At 36.6% G+C, this 22,491-nt stretch overlaps 1 protein-coding gene across 1 annotated transcript in view; it reads right to left on the minus strand.

Moving 5' to 3' along the window:
• The window catches only part of WRN (WRN RecQ like helicase), a 111,639-nt gene that overhangs the window by 43,558 nt on the left and 45,590 nt on the right, over nucleotides 1-22,491 (minus strand). Inside the window, exons 16-19 of the mRNA XM_035003828.1 lie at nucleotides 16,305-16,411; nucleotides 7,668-7,855; nucleotides 3,217-3,391; nucleotides 2,895-3,042 (exon numbers count right to left, since the gene is read on the minus strand). Of these exons, the coding sequence (XP_034859719.1) occupies nucleotides 2,895-3,042; nucleotides 3,217-3,391; nucleotides 7,668-7,855; nucleotides 16,305-16,411 (618 nt within the window). The remainder of the gene's footprint in view (nucleotides 1-2,894; nucleotides 3,043-3,216; nucleotides 3,392-7,667; nucleotides 7,856-16,304; nucleotides 16,412-22,491) is intronic.

A 22,491-nucleotide genomic window follows, 5' to 3' on the forward strand; every position in this document is an offset into this window, starting at 1 on the left:
AGTGGAGGTGGGTGGGGGGATGGGTTAGCCTGGTGATGGGTATTAAAGAGGGCACATACTGAACAGAGCACTGGGTGTTATACGCAAACAATGAATCATGGAACACTACATCAAAAACTAATGATGTAATGTATGGTGATTAACATAACATAATAAAGTAAAATTTAAAAATAAATAAATAAATAAAATCTTTTAAAAATAAATAAATAAAATCTTTAAAAAAACAACTTTGAATAAAACTAGGTCATTTTGCTATATTTGAAAGTGAATAAGCAACATAATTTTAAGGTTTTTAAAATGTATTTGATTCCATTTTCTTCCAGCTTTATTGGGATATAATTGACATATAACACTGTGTAGGTTTAAGATGCATAATCTAATAATTTGATATCCATATACACTGTGAAATCATTACCACAATAAAGTTACTTACCACATCCATTACTTCCCATGGTTACCATTTGTAAATGTGTATGTATGTATGTATGTGTGTGTGTGTATGTGTGTGTGGTGAGAACTTTAAAGATCTAATTTTCATCATATGATACTGGGTTGTTGCTTTTTTTTAAGATTTTATTTTTAAGTAATCTCTACACCCAACATGGGGCTCGGAATCCACAACCCCGAGATGAAGAGTCACATGCTTTATTGACTGAGCCGGCCAGGTACCTCTTTATGATACTGTTTTTAGATGACATCACCTTATTCTACAGACATGATGTTCAAAATATCATTATAAACTCTCAGGTGAAATAAAGTATTTTATCAAATAATTTACTCACATCCTCATCCCAGAAAGAAAAGAATTCAAGACCTTAAAAAAGCAAATAAAATACAAAAGAACATGAAACTAAAACTCAGGACTAAAAGTAAGAATGAATGGTCACAGTCTAAAAATGCAAATCTACATCTGAATATGGTTAGATTTGGTTAAGAAAAATATGAAAATTTTTTTTTCTAAAATTATAAAAGAGAAAATACTAAGATTCTAAGCATCAGTCAATTCAAGACATTAAGAACTAGGGAGGTGAGCTGGGGAGGTGAGCTCTACTTTTAGGCCCACACCAAAGTATAAATCAACTTCAGAAAAACAGGAGAATGAACATCTAGAATTCCATACATGTATGCATTCAGTAGGCACTCAATAAATATTCAATGGCAAGTAATCAATTCCAAGAGCACCAGACTATTCTATATAGTTGAGGAAATGTATTTTCATCACCTTGGTAAGGTGTCAGAACTTTTGATGCAAATGTGAAGCTTCTGAATTATTTATTTTAATAGCAAAGAAGGCGTACATTGAGGCCAGTTGTCAGATACAACAGAACCCCTGATGTTGTTAGGGTGACGGCATCAATATTAATTTATTAATTTTCATAATGTGGATAAAACTTTTTGACATCCTGCCACAGAAAGGGATAATATAGTGGCACATACATACATACACCTTTCTAGATATTAGGTATCATTAGTGATCACTGTGAGGTTTTTAAAGCCATATTTCAAAGCATTAATGTTTCACTGAAGCTGAATGTAGGTAGCAAAACCATATGCATCCAACAAAGTCTCCTATCACAACATAACAGATAAAGTTTGCAATCTTTCATATCTGCAGATGTTTCTACCTAAATGAGTAATTAATAATAAATCGAGATGAAAGAAATCTTTGATTAATGGCTCAAACATCAATTAAGATTCAGTAAGCAACAGCCAATAAATTTTATCTGATAATTTTCAAACTCCTGAGATAACAGAATAAAACTATAAACATTTAAGAATTTAGGTAACTCTATTCTAAGCAGTTGTGATAGCTGTTCCTATCTTTGGAAAGACGAGGAAGAAAAAGAATAGATGCTTTCAGGCAAGTATGCGTTACAGCATGACAGTGCATATGAACCATACTTGAGGTAGGTTGTTTGAACAATGTTGGTTTGAGGGTGGTTAACAACTACAAAGCTGGACAGAAAGGAAATGGAAGACCTACTGAGCAGAAAATGCAAAGCAGAAGTTAAGTTCATCTCTTAATTTGGGGGGAGGCCTAGTCCACAGGCTTGCTGTAACAGATTTTGGATAGGATGTTGACAGTGTGAAGCTGTTGATTTAAACCTTCCAACATGGTCTGAATTTAATGCTTCCTAAATATTCTGCATGACACCCACTAAACTAGGATTCCAATCACTTCAGATTGGAATTATTACATGATTCCAATCGTTACAGGAATCTCAGCTGGAGCACTGTTCACAGTGACTTCACTGATAACCCTTTCTTTCTTCAGTCTTTCTTCAAATCAATCCTGCTTAGGGCTGCTAATCTAATGTTTCTATAATACTATGCTCTTGCTCAAAAACACAAAGTAGTCTGTCATAATGGTTTTCAAACGCTATCCTGAGGAGCTCTGAGGATTACAGGATACCCCCAGGGACTGTCCTGGGAGACTGGAAGTCTCTTGGATCTCTTGGATCTCTCCCTCATGTCAACTTCAACAAGAATTATTCTACTTCGATTTATTTTACCTATTAGATGAAAATGACTTAAAAAATTAAATGAAAATTTAAATAAAAATTCTAAGCCTCATGTAGTTTAGAAAAACTACAGGTACATCACATCAATCCCAGCCTGCCTCTTGGCAAGTTTTAAGGCCCTCCTCCATAACCTGGCCAACCAACCCATTCAACCTTTTTCCTGGGAGTCTCTAACAGTTCTCCTGCCTTTTCACCTATACTTTGTACCAATCCTACTCCACACTTCCTTTCTCTCCAACCATTCCAAACTATTCCCAATTTCCTAAACCCAGTATGCACTCTCATACCACTGTGTCTTTGCACATGCTAGTCCCTTTTCCTGGAATTGCACAACCAATCCCTTTTCCCTCATCACTTACTGGCCTCACATACTTGACAAAGTTCCATTTACTTGTTCAGACTCTACACTCAAATTGCTTCTTCCTGAATGATTCATCACCATAACAGAAGCTACCTTAAGAGCTAGCATTCCTTCCTCTATGTACCTAAGCACTCTGTGCAGCCTGCTATTTGTACTCATCTGCAATAGTTTGCTCACATATCTGTCATCCACATTACACATTAATTCCCTTTATGAGAGAAACTTCTTTATACTCAACACAAACAAGGTAGTCAATAAAGATATGGCAAATAAATATTAGAGAAATATCTGTTTCCATGGGGAATAGAGAGCAATGATGATGGATCTTCACACCTGAATTTCGTCTCTCATGAAACTATGATGAACCTCTCTCCTTGATTTAACATCCAAGCCTGCATGGTATGTTCCACAAGCTAACTTCAGTTTCTCAAGTTCAGCTGTAACTTGTTCTGTCATTTTTCTGGAAGGACAATAGATGATAGTTGGACCTTCAAATTCCCAGGTGGAACTAAAAACAAACAAACAAAAAAACACACACACAAAAACAAAAGAACAAACATATAAATATATAGGCTTCAGTTTGAGTTTTCAAAACCAGTTTGAGTTTTATCTTATTTAATTTCCCCTTTCTTTTTAAAATTTTAATTTCATTTTAATTTACTTTTAAAAATTTTAATTAATTTTCCTTTTAGTAAAACACTAAAAAAAGAAAGTATATAGAAAACAATGATATATTTAACTACATAAAAATGTGGAAAGTCAAATGTGGAAATAAATTATATTAAATCCCAAACATCTTGAACTCATCTTTTGTTCAAATTAAAGTCAAAACCAGAGACAAGTTTAAGCAAAAGCCCTGACAGAAACAAGATACTGGAAATGCAATTTCCATACTTTTAGAAATGCAAAGCACTAGATGACGAATTAGTCTTCATTTACATTAGAAAGATAAGTGAACATTTACATAGGAGAATAGTCTTATTCTTTTTCATGATCAAAAAATTGAGTTTCTATGTATGTTTACTAAAAAAGCAGTAACTTTTCTGTACTATTAAAGATCATTTGTATAGTTTAAAGAAGTATTTACTAGTAATCTTGAGACTATTATAGAAAACATCTGTTTGAAAGTCTGTTTTAGAAACCTGTGCTTATTTATTAAAAATGCAAGGATGATTTCCATAGAACATTTATTTAATTCCTCAATAAATTCATTTACATAAATACATTCACTTATGTTGACTTAATCAATATTAAAAAATGTATTATTTTAGAGTTTGGAAAAACTTTAATTTTTAATGCATATATTCTGATACAATTTCAACTTTAGGAATTTATTTTACAAATATACTTTCACATCTGCCAGAAGACACATATACAAATATTCACAAGAGAACTATAATAGTGAAAAATAAATTTTCATCATTATGTACATTCATACTACAAAATACTAAGCAAACAAAAAATTATTGTATCTAAAACCTTTAAGAAGGACTATGGCAAAAGTCACTGAAAACTTAAATAGAGGGGAAAAAATAGGCAGTAATTTGACTCCACAAGTTTTACTGAATAATCTACTCAAAGCAATTTTTTATAGTGACCAAATGGGCTTCATAACAAAATGTCCCGGCAGATCAATTAAAGAAGTGAGAACAAAATACAAAGTATTTTTAATACACAAAAACTAGGGCGCCTGGGTGGCTCAGTTGGTTAAGCGACTGCCTTCGGCTCAGGTCATGATCCTGGAGTCCCTGGATCAAGTCCCGCATCGGGCTCCCTGCTCGGCAGGGAGTCTGCTTCTCCCTCTGACCCTCCTCCCTCTCATGCTCTCTGTCTCTCATTCTCACTCTCTCAAATAAATAAATAAAATCTTTAAAAAAAAAAAATACACAAAAACTATCATTTATTTTTTTTAAGATTTATTTATTTGAGAGAGAGAGAAAAAGAGAGGGAGCATGAGTGGGGGGAGGGGCAGAGGGAGAGAAGCTCAAGCAGACTCCCTGCTGAGTCTGGAGGCTGACAGAAGGCTGGACCCCACAACCCATGAGAACATGACCCGAGCCAAAACCAAGAGTCAGAGCTTAAACTGGCTCAGTCACCCAGGCGCCCCTCACAAAACTATCATCATTTTAAAAACATTTCTCAAAGAAGAAAAATTTGTTCACCAAAATGTGAATATCCTACATATTAGGGCCCTAATTTTTAAAAATCACATTACACAGAAAGATAGCAAAAACGCTTTTTCTTAATAATGATAAAAGTTTCAATTTATTGAAGATATAAGAATCCTAAATGTGTATGTACCAATTAACAGAACTTTAACACATGAAACAAAAATTGACAGAACTAAATGAGAAATAGATTTATCTATAATAATTGGAGATTTTAATATATATCTTAGCAAAGACGCTTTAAATCAAAGGAAAATATCACCTAAAATATGGATATACTCTGTAACTACTTCTGTATAAAGTTAACAACAAAACCTGGAAGTGCATATCTGCACAGTACAGTCAGAGAAAAGAAGCTCAGTGCCCAAACATCAACAGTGATAAATGAGAAACAGAACCAGAAGATCTAAGTACTCTTCAATTGACATGCATCTATAGTGTTCAAATTGATACTAAGACTGCGTATCAATTTTTACATTAAAAAAAGGCAGAAAATACACAAACGTTTGAACTTACCAGAAAAATCAAAAGAGTAAAAATCCCTATTACAAAAGGATTCATTACTACACCGACTGGTTTACTAAACATTGTTATTTCCTCACAACAATTTCCTGAAGGGAAAGAAATCTATCTTCATCTAACCACTAAATTAGATGGGTGATAAAGGTCTGTCTTTTCAATTTCAATATATCATGAATATAGAAAACAAATTTGGTCAGAATTTAACAAACATGTTAGGTCAATGAATAGAAAAAAATGGCAGAATTAAATAAAGGGAAGAAATAGAAACAAAAGGCAACACTCTGAAGTCTTAATTACCCTCCATCTAATTATTGCTCATTAAGAGGAAAATTTCTATTTGCCTAAGATCTACAGGAAACATCTGACTCGCAGTGGTTGGCTGCTACCATAACTCTTCTTGGAGGATTGAAAAATGGAGGCAAAACCTTTCTTGCTTTGCTCTCAGAAGCACTGTCACACAAATATAAAAATATCAGATGGTCTTGGATGTTAGGCTAAGGAGTCTGGCTGCTAGTCCACAGGAAAGAGAGAGGCACCAGAGAGGAATGCCAAGCCTCAGGGATGTGCTTTCGGATGATGAATCTGAAAATTGTGTCTAGAATGCAAGGAGCACTGAGGAGGAGGGAGGTCTGTTAAGGGAGATGATAATAGTCTAGGCTAAGAGACCTCCACTAGTAGAATTAACATGAAACAGGGTGAGAAGAAAACACTTACAAAAGATAGCATAAAAGGACAATATAGTCAGAAAGATAAAATGTCACAATGTCACACACACACACAGGTAAACAGTTTCAGAAAGGAGAAGGTTATTAGGGGAAGGCCATAGAGATTAAAATAATATGGAATGAAAAGGATCAAAGATTAGGGGAGTACATAATGATGTCACTGTTAAAAGACTCTAGTATAGAATAAACAACCTTCTTAAAGAGAATGTTTTCCCTCTAGGACACAAGGGAAGTGAAGTACAATGAGTATTCACTTAGAAGAGATCACCAGAGCAGCATGAATATTAAATATACCCATTACTTTCTTGTTTTATTTTTTTTTAAGATTTTGTTTTTAAGTAATCTCTACACCCAAACTCACAATCCCAAGATCAAGAGTCACATGCTCTACTGTCAGAGTCAACCAGACACCCCCATTACGTTCTTGTTTTAATCTCAATATAGTACAATCACGCCAATAGCAAATCCTACATTTAAATTCATCCTAAAGGACCCAAAGAGTCCTTCAGGAATATACTATTGATGTTATTTAAACTCTATTTGCCTAGACTTGTTTTGTGTTTGTGCTAGTAGGTCAAACATTATTTTCATGTATTCTGACTTAAAAACACATTTCATAACATGAAAGTTATAAGCTTTTCACCAAGGAGAAAGATCAGGGAAATAAGGCAAAGGAAAGCTTCTTAGCATACATATAAAATGCCTCCAAACCAAAGAAACAGGAAAAAGTACTAGTGACAGCTTCTTCTTCAGGAAAATGAAAATAATATGTAGCTTACTGAGCAGTTATAAGAATTACTATAAAGCACCTAGGATAGTCCTTGGCACATAACAAGGGCTCAAAAATGTTTATTATTAAGATGACCTTTAAAATTCCCTAATACTCAATTAGTCATATAATTAGTGAACTAAAGAGAATTCAGATAAAAGACTCAGCCGTTTCTATTGTTATTTGTCAATTATTAAGAGTGCAGGGGGCACCTGGCTGGCTCAGTAGGTAGAGCACTAGACTCTTGATCTCAGGATTGTGAGTTCAAGCCCCACGTTGGGCATAAAGCTTACTTAAAAAAAAAAAAAAAAAAAAAAAAAAGAGGGTGTATGTCCTGTTCAAGCAAAGATATGAAGTACAAAAATACCTGAACTATTTTCTGCCTTCAGAATTAAGCTATTTTCTCAGTCGCTGTCTTGATTATATAACATCACACTTGACTTGAACCAAAGCTAAGTAGAATGTGAAATATATTAAATATGCATTAGAAATAGTAAGTAAATAAATATATATATACATACATACATAAACACATAAATAAAACAAGTTTTTAAAAAGAAGGAAATAGTTAACAAAAATTTGTAACCATGGCATCCTAACCTTGTCTTTTGGACAAGAAATTGGACAAGATCCTGATGGATGTTTCCTGTTTTTCGCCCAACTTCTAAATACAAGTTTGGTCGATCAAAACCAGTACAGGTAATCTGAGGATTCTTCAGGTTTAAGCAGCGTACAATGTCTTCCCGGATTGAAGAACTTGCAGTAGCAGTGAGTGCAACAATTGGAACCTGAATGAAATGAAATTGATTTTTAAAAAAGGAGAGCGCTCATGAATTCCCAACATTTCTACTGCCTTCTTACAAACAGACTGGATGACAACTACAAGAGGACAGTGTTAAAAATGCAACTTTAAAATTACTCTTTTTCAAAGAAGAAGAAAATTTCCTACTTCCCTGTTTCTCAGCCTTTGGAATATCTTTTTTTTTTTAAGGGAGAAGGAGAGAGAACTTCAAGCAGGCTCCTCACCCAGCATAGATCCGAGGTAGGGCTCCATCTTGAGACCCTAAGATCATGACCTCAGCCAAAATCAAGAGTCAGATGCTTAACCGAATGAGCCACACAAGCACCCCAGAATATTTACTTTTTAAAAATCAGAGAGTGGGCGCCTAGGTGGCTCAGTTGGTTAAGCGACTGCCTTCAGCTCAGGTCATGATCCCGGAGTCCCGGGATCGAGTCCTGCATCGGGCTCCCTGCTCAGGGGGGAGCCTGCTTCTCCCTCTGACCTTCCCCCCTCTCATGCTCTCTCTCTATCTCATTCTCTCTCTCAAATAAACAAAATATTTAAAAAAAAAAATCAGAAAGTTTAAATAAAACACTAAATCCATAAGATTTCTAAATACAATCTACCTACTTATTAGCTATCTAACTCTCCATTTACTATTTTTTATTTTTAATATTTATTATATTAATAATAGTGTTGATACAAATGAGGGATATGTTATGCCTTATTTTTTATTAATCTATAATTCACAAATTATAAACCCTTTCATTCACTGAAAATCTAACAATACAAAGCAGTAAGTCTTTTTTTATCTTCTATACTAAAGATATTGGTTTATGGCTTCTCTGATCTTGAAGCAAAGCTCTTAATGACCTGGATAACCTCTCTCCAGTTTACTAAGTTAAATCACAGCATACTATATATAAGAATGCATAACATAAAACATCCATTATTAATTGATTCCTTGAGCAACCAAGTCATGTTCTATTTTCAGTCTAGCAAAGACTTCTTAACTGGATTAGCAGCCAAAACAGGAGACACGGCAATTACTAGGAAAAACATGAATATGTAACCTTTCAGAAATTCTAAACTAGGATAATGACATACCTCCCATGAAACTCGATTCATTATTTTTGCTCCTGTTATCACAGGGAGTTATAATAAATTATGCTATTATATTCAGAAAAAAGGGACTAAGTCTTCAAGTTGTTCCTAAATCATTAGCTGTTCTATATTCAAGAATACAACTTTCTTAAAATACTTTTTGTGGTCTATTACAAATAAAGTAAATGACATCCTCATAAAATAGCTCTTCAGATGCCATGCACCTATCTCACAAATCAGTTTAAGCAATTATCTTCCATGTAAGTGAAAATTTAGGTGCAATTGTACGAAAAGCAATTACAGGATCTGAAAAACAAGATGCAATTTACTAACAATATAAACTATCTTTAAAATCAATATAGCTTTACTGAATTAAAAATTATCTCAAAGCTCATGTAAAAAAGTTAAGTCTGCAGTACTTTTTTTAAACGGAAGAAAAAGGTATCAGAACCAATGTGACCAGGTAATTGGCATTTTTGCATTCTCTACCCTTAAATTCTGTGAAATTATTTAAATTGTTAAGTATTATTTAAATATTTTAAATAAATTTATTTAAAAATTTTAATTTCATTATTTAAAAATGAAACTCCCAAATTAACTTCACTGATTTCTGGTTTTCAATCAGACTGTTCTCTGAATTTAGAGTGCCTACCTAACAACTTATAAATAGGCCAATTTATAGATAAGTTAGTTTATATAAACAAGCTTATCCATATAGATACATACATACACACACACACACATGTATATATATACGTATATACAAAGTTTAAATATTAGAAGCTCTTATGACATGCACATTCTCACCCTCACAACAACAAAGCATTTTCATCATTTTAAGTGCTTCACTCAAACAATTTAATGCATCCTTGCTGTTTAACTGCACATGCAAAGAAAGACCGAAGTTTTCAGGATACAAAGAGTAAGAGGCTTTGGTTTGTTTTCATTTTTTTATTTTATTATGTTATGTTAATCACCATACATTACATCATTAGTTTTTGACGTAGTGTTCCATGATTCATTGTTTGTGCATAACACCCAGTGCTCCATTCAGTACATGCCCTCTTTAATATCCATCACCAGGCTAACCCATCCCCCCACCCCCCTCTCCTCTAGAAGCCTCAGTTTGTTTCTCAGAGTCCATAGTCTCTCATGGTTCGTCTCCCCCTCTGAATTCCCCCCCTTCATTTTTCCCTTCTAAGCAGTATAATGTATGAGTGGATGGGCAATGTACTTATGAAAATAAAATAAGCATGAAACAGGATATCTCTTGAAGAAATTAATTTAAAGATCAGGCAAAAGAGCAAAACAGTAACTTGAATATAGAACAGCTAATGATTTTTCACAGTAGTGAAAAATAACTGGCTTAAAGTCAGATGCCTGAGTTCAAATCCTGCCTGTGTTGCTAACTAGGTGTGAGATTTTTAGCTGGTTATTTCACTCTCCAAACTCTGGTTTCCTCATCTATAAAGTGACAATGATAACAGCAATCTCGTAAAGTCATTGTGAAGACCAAAAAACAACAGAACATGTAATGTGCTGAACATGATGCATGGTACCCAGTAAGCACTCAAAAAGTTTCAACTATTGGGGCACCTGGGTGGCTCAGTCAGTTAAGCGTGGGACTCCTGGTTTCAGCTCAGGTCATGATCTCAGCATTGTGAGATGGAGCCCCCCATCTGGCTCCTTGCCCAGGGTGGAATCTACTTCAGATTCTTTCACCCTCTCCCTTTGCCCCCCTCCACTTGCGCACTCTCTCTCTCTCTCTCAAATAAATATATAAAATCATTAAATTTAAAAAGTTTCAATTATCATCGATGTTGTTATCACAACAACTGAAAAGAATTCTATACAAGAATTCCAGAGCCATGGTCACGACTCCCAGATTTGCCACTGACTTCGGCAAGGGCTTCTCTTGGTCTTGGTTTTTTTCACTAAAATATGAGATGTAGAGGGCTACACAATGTTAGACTCAGTTCTAACTTAAAAATCCCCCCCTTGCCACTAGAAACTCCCTAAGCCAATGACCTGCAAATGATGAAAAATCAACATAAATGCGATCTTTCACCTCCAACATTATAGAAGGTCGCAGTTTAGAATGCTGCTTCCACAACTAGAAAACAGAATAAAGTAATGGCATATATTAAACTTAAAGGAACAATGGTTATTTATTTTCATTTCAGAAATGAATAAACTCTTTTAGAAGTTTGTGGTGCCTTATGACATTTAAAACACAAACTAGACTGAAGCTTGGATATAACATACAGGCTGGTTATGAGAAAGATGATCACACATCCTGGCTTCCAGGGACACTCCCAGTTTATCCTGTCATCGTGACATAAATACTGATACCTCGCAATTTCTAACGTTCAAAAGCAAACTGACTGGGACAATAAACTATAGCGTCTCCTAGTTACATCAAGTTCTTAATTCATGAAACTCTTTCTCTTTAAGTTGGAAAATTTGGTTTCTTTGGAAATAGTTACCAAGTTTTGTTAAAACAAGCAAAAACTAGGGACGCCTGGGTGGCTCAGTCGGTTAAGCGTCTGCCTTCGGCTCAGGTCATGATCCCAGGGTCCTGGGATAGAGTCCCGCATCAGGCTCCCTGCTCCGCGGGGAGCCTGCTTCTCCCTCTGCCTCTGTCTCTCTCTCTGTCTCTCATGAATAAATAAATAAAATCTTTAAAAAAAAAAAACAAGCAAAAACTATAAATTAACCTTATGACTATAAATTTAGGAATGATTTAATCATAGGCTTCAATGGTGCAGCACCTACACATTCAGAGAATTCTAACTGTTCCATCTGCTTCTAAATTTGGGTCATGTTGCTAATTCTAACTTTGTACTGCATAATATCATGCTTCATTCATGCTTTATTCATTTGTTCACTCATTTCAAGTGGTTATAGTTCACAGTATTCAATTAGTGTCTATATATGCTGTCTTTGGGAAAGGGCTGCGGAGGGAGGAATGGAAAGAATCAACATGTCTCATGGATATCACAGTACTTTTTACTTGAATTTTACAGAATTTTAAGACTGATATAGAGCTTTCTGCCTCACTGCTCTTTCTGAGACTCACTTTGTCTGATTCTCTCCAAATGGGAATCCTTATGCCAAGTGGTTTAATGATTTCTTTGCTATTTTTAAACTTACTGAAATCATATGGTGTGAAGCTGCAACAGTTGTCCCAGCGTAATCGCAACTGGAAAGAGGAGAAGAGCACGGAGAACAGTGAGGAAAATGAGAGTCCTATAACCACCAGGTGGCATTTCTCACCACTTAGCTGATCAACAGGATTCATGAAAACACTAGGGGGAAAAGGTTTTCTCAGCCATTGCTTGACAAACACCCTGTGCTATACTGAGTCATTGCAAGAAATGAAAATGATCCAATAAAGTCCACAGCCAGACATAATAAAAGATTTAATTCACCACTGAAAAGTGTTTAAAAGCTGCATAAAATATTTAAAACTCCTCTAACACAATCCTTTTAGAATCAAAGGCCTCGGAAAGGATTACAGAAGGCAATTCTCCTATTTTCCAAAAGCTTACTTTAAAACCATTTCTTTTTAAAGATTTTATTTATGTATTCGACAGACAGATACAGAGAGAGCACAAGTAGGCAGAGTGGCAGGCAGAGGGAGAGGGAGAAGCAGGCTCTCTGCTGAGCAGGGAGCTGGACATGGGGCTCGATCCCAGGACCCCAGGATCATGACCTGAGCCAAAGGCAGCCGCTTAACTGACTGAGCCACCCAGGTGCCCCTAAAACCATTCTAAATTAATGGAAGCAGTCCTCGAGGCACATTGAGCCTCCTGACTTTCACCATACAAATATCTTGTTCCTCTATTACATGTATTATTAACACTGTTAACCTTTCTTTATTATTTGTACTGTTCCACACACCATTTACTATTTGATACCATTGCTTCTACTTTTATAGGTATGGATCTAAATTCCTTTACTGCACCATGAGCTACTTCAGGGCAGAAACGATGTTTTATACTTCTTTCACATCACTTGCTTGAGAAACCAGCACGGTGTCCCACTGTGAAGCTACAGCCCAACTCCACCACTCCCTGCGTGGGAAAGAGACGTCTCTGTTTCTCTGCTTTCTCACTGGAATTCGTTTATTCATTTACCCAAGTATTTATGGAGCACCCACTATGTGCCCAGTCCTGTTCTAGATTATGACCAAAACCATCAAAAGCCTGTCCCCCCCAGAGAATATCCTAGTGGGGACCCACAGACAATAGACAAAATATCATACAGTAAGTTAAACAGTGATAAGTGCTATTAAAAAATAGCAGAGGAATATGAGGAATGTTGAATGTTGGAGGGAGAAATTAATTTGAAATTTTTAATATGGTGGCCCAGGAAGCCTAAATGAAAAAATAATATTTCAGCAAAGACTTGAGATAAGTAGGGGATCACCCCATGTGAAAAGTATTCCGGGAGGAGCACCTGGGTGGCTCAGTTGGTTAAGCGTCCAACTCTTGGTTTCAGCTCAGGTCATGATCTCATGGGTCCTGAGACTGAGCCCCATGTTGTCGAGCTCCACACTCAGCAGGGAGTCTGCTTGAAGATTTTCTAACTCTGCCCCGCCCCCTGACTTGCACGGCACTCTCTCTCAAATAAATAAATAAATAGTCTTTTTTAAAAATAAGTATTCAGGATGCCTGGGTGGCTCAGTTGGTTAAGCATCTGCTTTTGGCTCAGGTCATGATCCCAGGGTCCTGGGTTCAAGCCCCACATTGGGCTCCCTGCTCCATGGAAAGCCTGCTTCTCCCTCTCCGATTCCCCCTGCTTACGTTCCCTCTCTCGCTGTGTCTCTCTCCGTCAAGTAAATAAATAAAATCTTAAAAAAAAAAAATAGTGATAATACCAAATGCTAGCAAGGAGGCAGAGAAACTGGATCACTCACACATTGCTGGTATCAGCTGAGGGTGGGGATATAAATTTGGGAGCTGTCAACATATAGATGACATTCAAACCGTACGTTAGATGAAATGACCAGGGACTTAAGTGCAGATAGGAAAGAGAGTAGGTCCAAAGACTAAGGTTTCTGGCATGCCAATGTTAAAAGTGTGGGAGATAAGATGACACAAGCAGAGGAATCTCAGAATGAAGAGACAGGAAGGAGGGAAGAGAAGCAAGAGAATGTGCTATCCTAGTGAAGAACTGTCTCAAAAAGGTAATGGAGATATTAATCTTGCTGGCTTGTTGTGAGGCTTAACCAAGATGAAAGCATTAACCCAGGGCCAGTCACATAGTTGGCGTTCAATTCAGTCTAGTTTGATTCTCTTTCAGTATATGCTTGCTAATTGGTACAATTAAGTTTTTTTTGTTGTTTCATTTTATTTTAATGTATGCTCTAACCAGATCTTTATGAGAAGAGCTAACAAAAAGAAACTCTAAATTTTGCTACTTATAAGTATAATTAATATGCAAGGGAAATGAACTAGACAATTTACCAAGAGAATAACAATCTCTAATGCTTTTTCTTAGTTTACTCGTAAACTGTTAAATCTTGGGCTCAGAGGACATGATAGCTTCACTACTATGAGGAAAACCTAAACATAAATCAACCTTGTTTATTCATTCAAAATTAATACAGGAGACTAGAGAACCCAGGAATAGATGCACCCAAATATACCCAAATGATTTTTAACAAAGTGTCAAAAGCAATTCAACAGAAGGGGAAATGGCTTGGAGCAATTGGACATCAACAGGCAAAAAAAAAAAAAGGACCTCAGTCTAAACCTCACACCTTACACAAAATTTAATTCAAAATGAATCATGGACTTAAATGTAAACAAATGTAAAACCATTAAAATTTTAGGGAAAAATCATAAGAGGAAATCTTCAGGATCTAGGGTTAGGTGAAGAGCACAATAAAAGAAAAAACTGATAAACTGGACTTCATCAAAATTAAAAATGTTTGCTATGTGAAAGACACTGTGAAGACAATGAAAAGGCAGCTATAAATTGAAAACTATTTATGAACCACATATCTGACCAAGGATTCATATTTATAATAAAACACTTTCAACAGTTTAAAAGAAAATTCCAATTAGATCAGGCATTTCACAAAAGAGGCAATTAGTACAAGAAAGATGTCATCATCAGCCATTAAAGAAATGGCCCAGTCAGTTAAGCATCAGCTCTCGACTTTGGCTCAGGTCGTGATCTCAGGGTTGTGGGATCAAGCCCTGTGTAGGGCTCTGTGCTCAACAGGGAGTCTGCTTGGGATTCTTTCCCTCTGCCCCCTCACCCCACTCATGCTCGCTCGCTCTCTCTTCTCTTCCAAATAAATAAGTCTTTTTTTAAAAAAAAAGAACTGTAGGGGCGCCTGGTTGGCTCAGTCGTTAAGCGTCTGCCTTCGGCTCAGGTCATGATCCCGGGGTCCTGGGATCGAGCCCCGCATTGGGCTCCCTGCTCGGCAGGAAGCCTGATTCTCCCTCTCCCACTCCCCCTGCTTGTGTTCCTGCTCTCACTATCTCTCTCTCTGTCAAATAAATAAATAAAATCTTAAAAAAAAAAAAAAAGAACTGTAAAGACCATACCAATGTCATATTCCTAGTTTTGATATTATACTACAGTTATACAAGACATTACCATTAGGGAAACTGAAAGGTACATAGAATCTCTCTGTACATTTTTTTTACAACTGCCCGTGACTCCATAATTTTTCAAAAAATAAAATGGTTGCCATTATTGTAAATTCTCAAGCTGTTCATATAAAACACGCCACTCATGTAGAAATCTGCTATTCTTTATAATTAGGGAAGAAAGTGGAATTTTAGTACTAGAAACTTTACTAAAATCTCTCTGGAATAGTTCCTTTTTCAGGTTTTCAATATGATGCAAGAAGAGGTAACTATGCTTTCACAGCATCCTAGTAAAAGGACGCATGCATAAGAGCTCATTGAGAAGGCATGGGACCTAAACATGGGTTCTAAAGTCATGTCTGCGTTCTACGGGTCAAATCTGGTCCATAGCCTGTTTTGTTACGGCCCACAAGCAAACAGTTTTTACATTTTTAAAGGGTTGTGAAGAAAAAAAACAAAGAAAAATGTGCCAGAGACCATATGTGGCCCATAAAGCCTAAAATATTTATTATCTGGTTCTTTCAGAAAAAGTTTGCCAACCCCTACTGTATAGTATTCCTCAAAAAATTACATGCTAACCTTAGAAGAGAGCCAAAGTTAGAATTTTTTCTAAACCTTTCCCCTGTTTTCACTATCCATTTGCCCTTTCATAGAGAAGTCTTCAGCCTTCTGGCAATTCCCCAATCCTGGACTCTCTCCTTTGATATGAATATCATTTCAAGATATTGCACTTGGCAAGCTTACCGACGGGAGTAATGCCTTTAGGGAGCCCAAAGTCCGGAATGAAATTCTAAAATCATGTCCCCATTCAGAAATACAGTGAGCCTCATCCACAGCAATAAGTGTGATACCTACAAAAGTGAAAAATATAAAAACAGGGAAAATAAAGTTCAAAAAGAAGCCATAAATTCATCTAAATCAATATCACCTTCACTTAGAATATATAAATATTACAGAAAGGAGAAAAAAAAATTCAAATCAAAGTATTTGGTTCATATAAAAATATAAGCATAAATGACATCAGGCAACACCAAAAATCATTATGAGAATAGAGGATGGGACAAACATGGGTAAAGGCATATGGATGGAAGAAGGAAACATTTATATATTATTCAAACAACATTATTTATTAGATTTCACAGCTTTCATCATTATTCCTCAGAGAAATGAATTACTTACTATTACTTTGCCCTCAAAACTATCACTCATGAACCATTTGCAATGATAATGCCTTAAAAAGAAGAGCTGGGGGTTTTTTTCTCTTTGGTAATACTTCCAATTTTATCTCATCGATTAGCTACCAAAAGCGACTAAAGAGCACACTCTACTGAGATGAAGTCATCATCATTGTCCATGACCAATCACATATCAGACCGCAGAGAGTTCCCCTGGAATGTCAATACTGGAAGACAGGATGATATCCACGTTTTTTAATGTAAAATGGTAAGAACTAAATCTCAGTATGTACAATGTAGGTAAGAAGGAATATAATTCGTTCTTTTTTCCCCTAGCAACTCCTTTACTCTGCCCCCACACCACACACCCACACTGAAACAGAATCAATGGTGTGTAGTAATGCATTTCAGAAAAGGGCTTTATTGTATAGCCACCCATTAAAATGTCTTCAGATACTTCAAAGTAATGATAGTAGTGCCTTTGCCCTCCATTACCAAATTAATACTTATGACAAAAATAATTTTTTCCATCAATGGAGATGATCATTACTTGATACTTACTTGAGTATTAATGATTTTCTGCCATTAGGGGGGTGACTACAAATATGTGCTCTAGAGTCAGACTACCTGGATGCAGAACCAGGATCCACCACTAATGTTTGTATTACCTTAAGCAAGTTACTTAAGCTTCGAGTGTCACCACAAATAAAAGGTAGACATAGTAGTACCTAACATTTTTTAGTCACTCTGAAGATTAAGTCAGATCATTCACATAAAATACTAAGATAGGATCTGGCATAAAAGGCAGCTCAATAAAAACAAAACAAAACACCAAAATATTACTATTACAGTTATTAAAGGCCCACTATGATCCAAACACTTTACTAGGAAAAGAGTAATAAGATGTACTCTAGGGGCGCCTGGGTGGCTCAGTCGTTAAGCATCTGCCTTCGGCTCAGGTCATGATCCCAGGGTCCTGGGATCAAGCCCCGCATCGGGCTCCCTGCTCCGCGGGAAGCCTGCTTCTCCCTCTCCCACTCCTCCTGCTTGTGTTCCCTCTCTCGCTTCTCTCTATCTGTCAGATAAATAAATAAAATCTTTAAAAAAAAAAAAGATGTACTCTGTAACCTTGAGAAGCTCACAGCTCTAAAAGAGAAGACAGACGAGCAAATAAACTACAATTCACTGAGATTACCAAATACAATAGAGATGAAAAAGAAAGCAAAAAAAATAAACCTACTAAATATGAATACAGGTTGATTAGCATCAAAATTCTCTGGCCGCTGCTGCATAGCTGGGAAAAATTCAATGTTACCACTAATTTTGGCTTTAGAAACTAAATGACCCAGATTTTAAATTAAATAGGTTAAAACAAACATGATGGCTCATCTTTTATTTTAAAACCTTCCTTAAAATTACAGGTTTAACTAATTACCTCTTAGTGGAGCTGAACTTTGTCCCTTACCATCAGTTTACCAAGCTTTTGCTAACTTTCACTTTAAATTTGCAAGTCCAAGTGTCTGCCCAAGTCCTATACATATTTCATTCTGGCATATCTGTCACTCAAGCCCTATTTCTAAAGTCAAAAGACAATTATAAGTGTGCTTGGTTGTAAGGAGTCTCCATATAAAATTATGTTTGCTGCTTCTGTTATACACTCATACTACTTAAAGAATGTAACATAAAAAGCATAAATCTGATTAGCTAAATGTCAGACTACCACACAAACAGAACTCTTGAGGAGATTCATTTTGCAAGCATTTTACAATTTCCTACAAACAAAAGCCAAAGAAAAATACTCCAAAAAGAATTTATCCCTTTTTGTTCAATATTAAGAGTCAACCAGGGCGCCTGGGTGGCTCAGTTGGTTAAGTGACTGCCTTCGGCTCAGGTCATGATCCTGGAGTCCCGGGATCGAGTCCCGCATCAGGCTCCCTGCTCGGCGGGGAGTCTGCTTCTCCCTCTGACCCTCCTCCCTCTCATGCTCTCTGTCTCTCATTCTCTCTGTCTCAAATAAATAAATAAAATCTTAAAAAAAAAAAAAAAGAGTCAACCAAAAAGAGCCTGTTCATCCATTCCATGCAGAGTATTCCGTTCTACTGATTGCAGTAGTATTCATAATTTAATCCATTATAAAAAATAAAAACAGAGAATTGGAACTAGCTGTTAAAGGATCTAAGTAAATACTTAAACTAATAATTAATTAACTCCACCCCAGAAACAAAGCAAATACTAAAATGGAATAAAACATATCCAGCTCACCATGGACACAGATCCTAGCTTTTGTTATAAAACCATAAAATTTATCTATCTAGGGTATTTAGGCCTCATTTAAGTGAAATATCCTTAAGAATTCCATAGAGTCTGGGGCGCCTGGGTGGCTCAGTCGTTAAGCGTCTGCCTTCGGTTCAGGTCATGATCCCAGCATCCTGGGATTGAGCCCCGCATCGGGCTACCCACTTGGCAGGAAGCCTGCTTCTCCTCTCCCACTCCCCCTGCTTGTGTTCCCTCTCTTGCTCTGTCTCTCTCTCTGTCAAATAAATAAATAAAATCCAGGAAAAAAAAAAAGAATTCTATACAGTCTAATAGGAGACACACCAAATTTGTCTTCCATTAAAGGCAAAAATACAATATGCCAATAAGGGATAAGAAATTGGTAATACAACCAGGAAATTAAAGAAGAATTAAAAAAATACATGGAAACCAATGAAAATGAAAACACAACTGTTCAAAATCTTTCGGATGCAGCAAAGGCAGTCCTAAGAGGAAAGTATATAGCAATACAAGCCTTTCTCAAGAAACAAGAAAGGTCTCAAGTACACAACCTAACCCTACACCTAAAGGAACTGGAGAAAGAACAGCAAATAAAGCCTAAACCCAGCAGGAGAAGAGAAATCATAAAGATCAGAGCAGAAATCAATGAAATAGAAACTAAAAGAACAGTAGAACAGATCAACGAAACTAGGAGCTGGTTCTTTGAAAGAATTAACAAGATTGATAAACCCCTGGCCAGACTTATCAAAAAGAGAAGAGAAATGACCCAAATCAACAAAATCATGAATGAAAGAGGAGAGATCACAACCAACACCAAAGAAATACAAACAATTATAAGAACATATTATGAGCAACTCTATGCCAGCAAATTAGATAACCTGGAAGAGATGGATGCATTCCTAGAGATGTATCAACTACCAAAACTGAACCAGGATGAAATAGAAAACCTGAACAGACCTATAACCACTAAGGAAATGGAAGCAGTCATCAAAAATCTCCCAAAAAACAAAAGCCCAGGGCCAGATGGCTTCCCAGGGGAATTCTACCAAACATTTCAAGAAGAATTAATACCTATTCTTCTGAAACTGTTCCAAAAAATCGAAACGGAAGGAAAACTTCCAAACTCATTTTATGAGGCCAGCATTACCTTGATCCCCAAACCAGACAAAGACCCCATCAAAAAGGAGAATTACAGACCAATATCCCTGATGAACATGGATGCAAAAATTCTCACCAAAATACTAGCCAATAGGATCCAACAGTACATTAAAAGGATTATTCACCATGACCAAGTGGGATTTATCCCTGGGCTGCAAGGTTGGTTCAACATTCGCAAATCAATCAATGTGATACAGTACATTAACAAAGGAAAGAACAAGAATCATATGATCCTCTCAATAGATGCAGAAAAAGCTTTTGACAAAGTACAGCATCCTTTCTTGATCAAAACTCTTCAGAGTATAGGGATAGAGGGTACATACCTCAATATCATAAAAGCCATCTATGAAAAACCTACAGCAAATATTATTCTCAATGGGGAAAAACTGAGAGCTTTCCCCCTAAGGTCAGGAACGCGGCAGGGATGTCCACTATCACCACTGCTATTCAACATAGTATTGGAAGTCCTAGCCACAGCAATCAGACAACAAAAAGAAATCAAAGGCATCCAAATTGGCAAAGAAGAAGTCAAACTCTCACTCTTTGCAGATGATATGATACTTTATGTGGAAAACCCAAAAGACTCCACCCCAAAACTGCTAGAACTCATACAGGAATTCAGTAAAGTGGCAGGATACAAAATCAATGCACAGAAGTCAGTGGCATTCCTATACACCAACAACAAGACAGAAGAAAGAGAAATTAAGGAGTCGATCCCATTTACAATTGCACCCAAAACCATAAGATACCTAGGAATAAATCTAACCAAAGAGACAAAGGATCTGTACTCAGAAAACTATAAAATACTCATGAAAGAAACTGAGGAAGACACAAAGAAATGGAAAAACGTTCCATGCTCATGGATTGGAAGAACAAATATTGTGAAGATGTCAATGCTACCTAGAGCAATCTACACATTCAATGCAATCCCCATCAAAATACCATCCACTTTTTTCAAAGAAATGGAACAAATAATCCTAAAATTTGTATGGAACCAGAAAAGACCCCGCATAGCCAGAGGAATATTGAAAAAGAAAAGCAAAGCCGGTGGCATCACAATTCCGGACTTCAAGCTCTATTACAAAGCTGTCATCATCAAGACAGCATGGTACTGGCACAAAAACAGACACATAGATCAATGGAACAGAATAGAGAGCCCAGAAATGGACCCTCAACTCTATGGTCAACTAATCTTCGACAAAGCAGGAAAGAATGTCCAATGGAACAAAGACAGTCTCTTCAACAAATGGTGTTGGGAAAATTGGATAGACACATGCAGAAGAATGAAACTGGACCACTTCCTTACACCACACACAAAAATAGACTCCAAATGGTTGAAAGACCTCAATGTGAGACAGGAGTCCATCCAAATCCTAAAGGAGAACACAGGCAACAACCTCTTTGACCTCAGCCGAAGCAACTTCTTCCTAGAAACATCGCCAAAGGCAAGGGAAGCAAGGGCAAAAATGAACTATTGGGACTTCATCAAGATAAAAAGCTTTTGCAAAGCAAAGGAAACAGTTAACAAAACCAAAAGACAACCGACAGAATGGGAGAAGATATTTGCAAATGACATATCAGATAAAGGGCTAGTATCCAAAATCTATAAAGAACTCATCAAACTCAACACCCAAAGAACAAAGAATCCAATTAAGAAATGGGCAGAAGACATGAACAGACATTTTTCCAAAGAAGACATCCAAATGGCCAACAGACACATGAAAAAGTGCTCAATATCGCTCGGCATCAGGGAAATCCAAATCAAAACCTCAATGAGATATCACCTCACACCAGTCAGAATGGCTAAAATTAACAAGTCAGGAAACGACAGATGTTGGCGGGGATGCGGAGAAAGGGGAACCCTCCTACACTGTTGGTGGGAATGCAAACTGGTGCAGCCACTCTGGAAAACTGTATGGAGGTTCCTCAAAAAGTTGAAAATAGAGCTACCATATGATCCAGCAATTGCACTACTGGGTATTTACCCCAAAGATACAAAAGTAGGGATCCGAAGGGGTACGTGCACCCCGATGTTTATAGCAGCAATGTCCACAATAGCCAAACTGTGGAAAGAGCCAAGATGTCCATCGACAGATGAATGGATAAAGAAGATGTGGTATATATATACAATGGAATATTATGCAGCCATCAAAAGGAATGAGATCTTGCCATTTGCAACGACGTGGATGGAACTGGAGGATATTATGTTGAGTGAAATAAGTCAAACAGAGAAAGACATGTATCATATGATCTCACTGATATGAGGAATTCTTAATCGCAGGAAACAAACTGAGTGTTGTTGGAGTGGGGGGTGGGGTGGGAGG

Source organism: Mirounga leonina, unplaced genomic scaffold, assembly GCF_011800145.1.
Source record: "Mirounga leonina isolate KUSES-001 unplaced genomic scaffold, KU_Mleo_1.0 Mir_128, whole genome shotgun sequence".
In the NCBI taxonomy this organism is placed as follows: Eukaryota; Metazoa; Chordata; class Mammalia; order Carnivora; family Phocidae; genus Mirounga; species Mirounga leonina.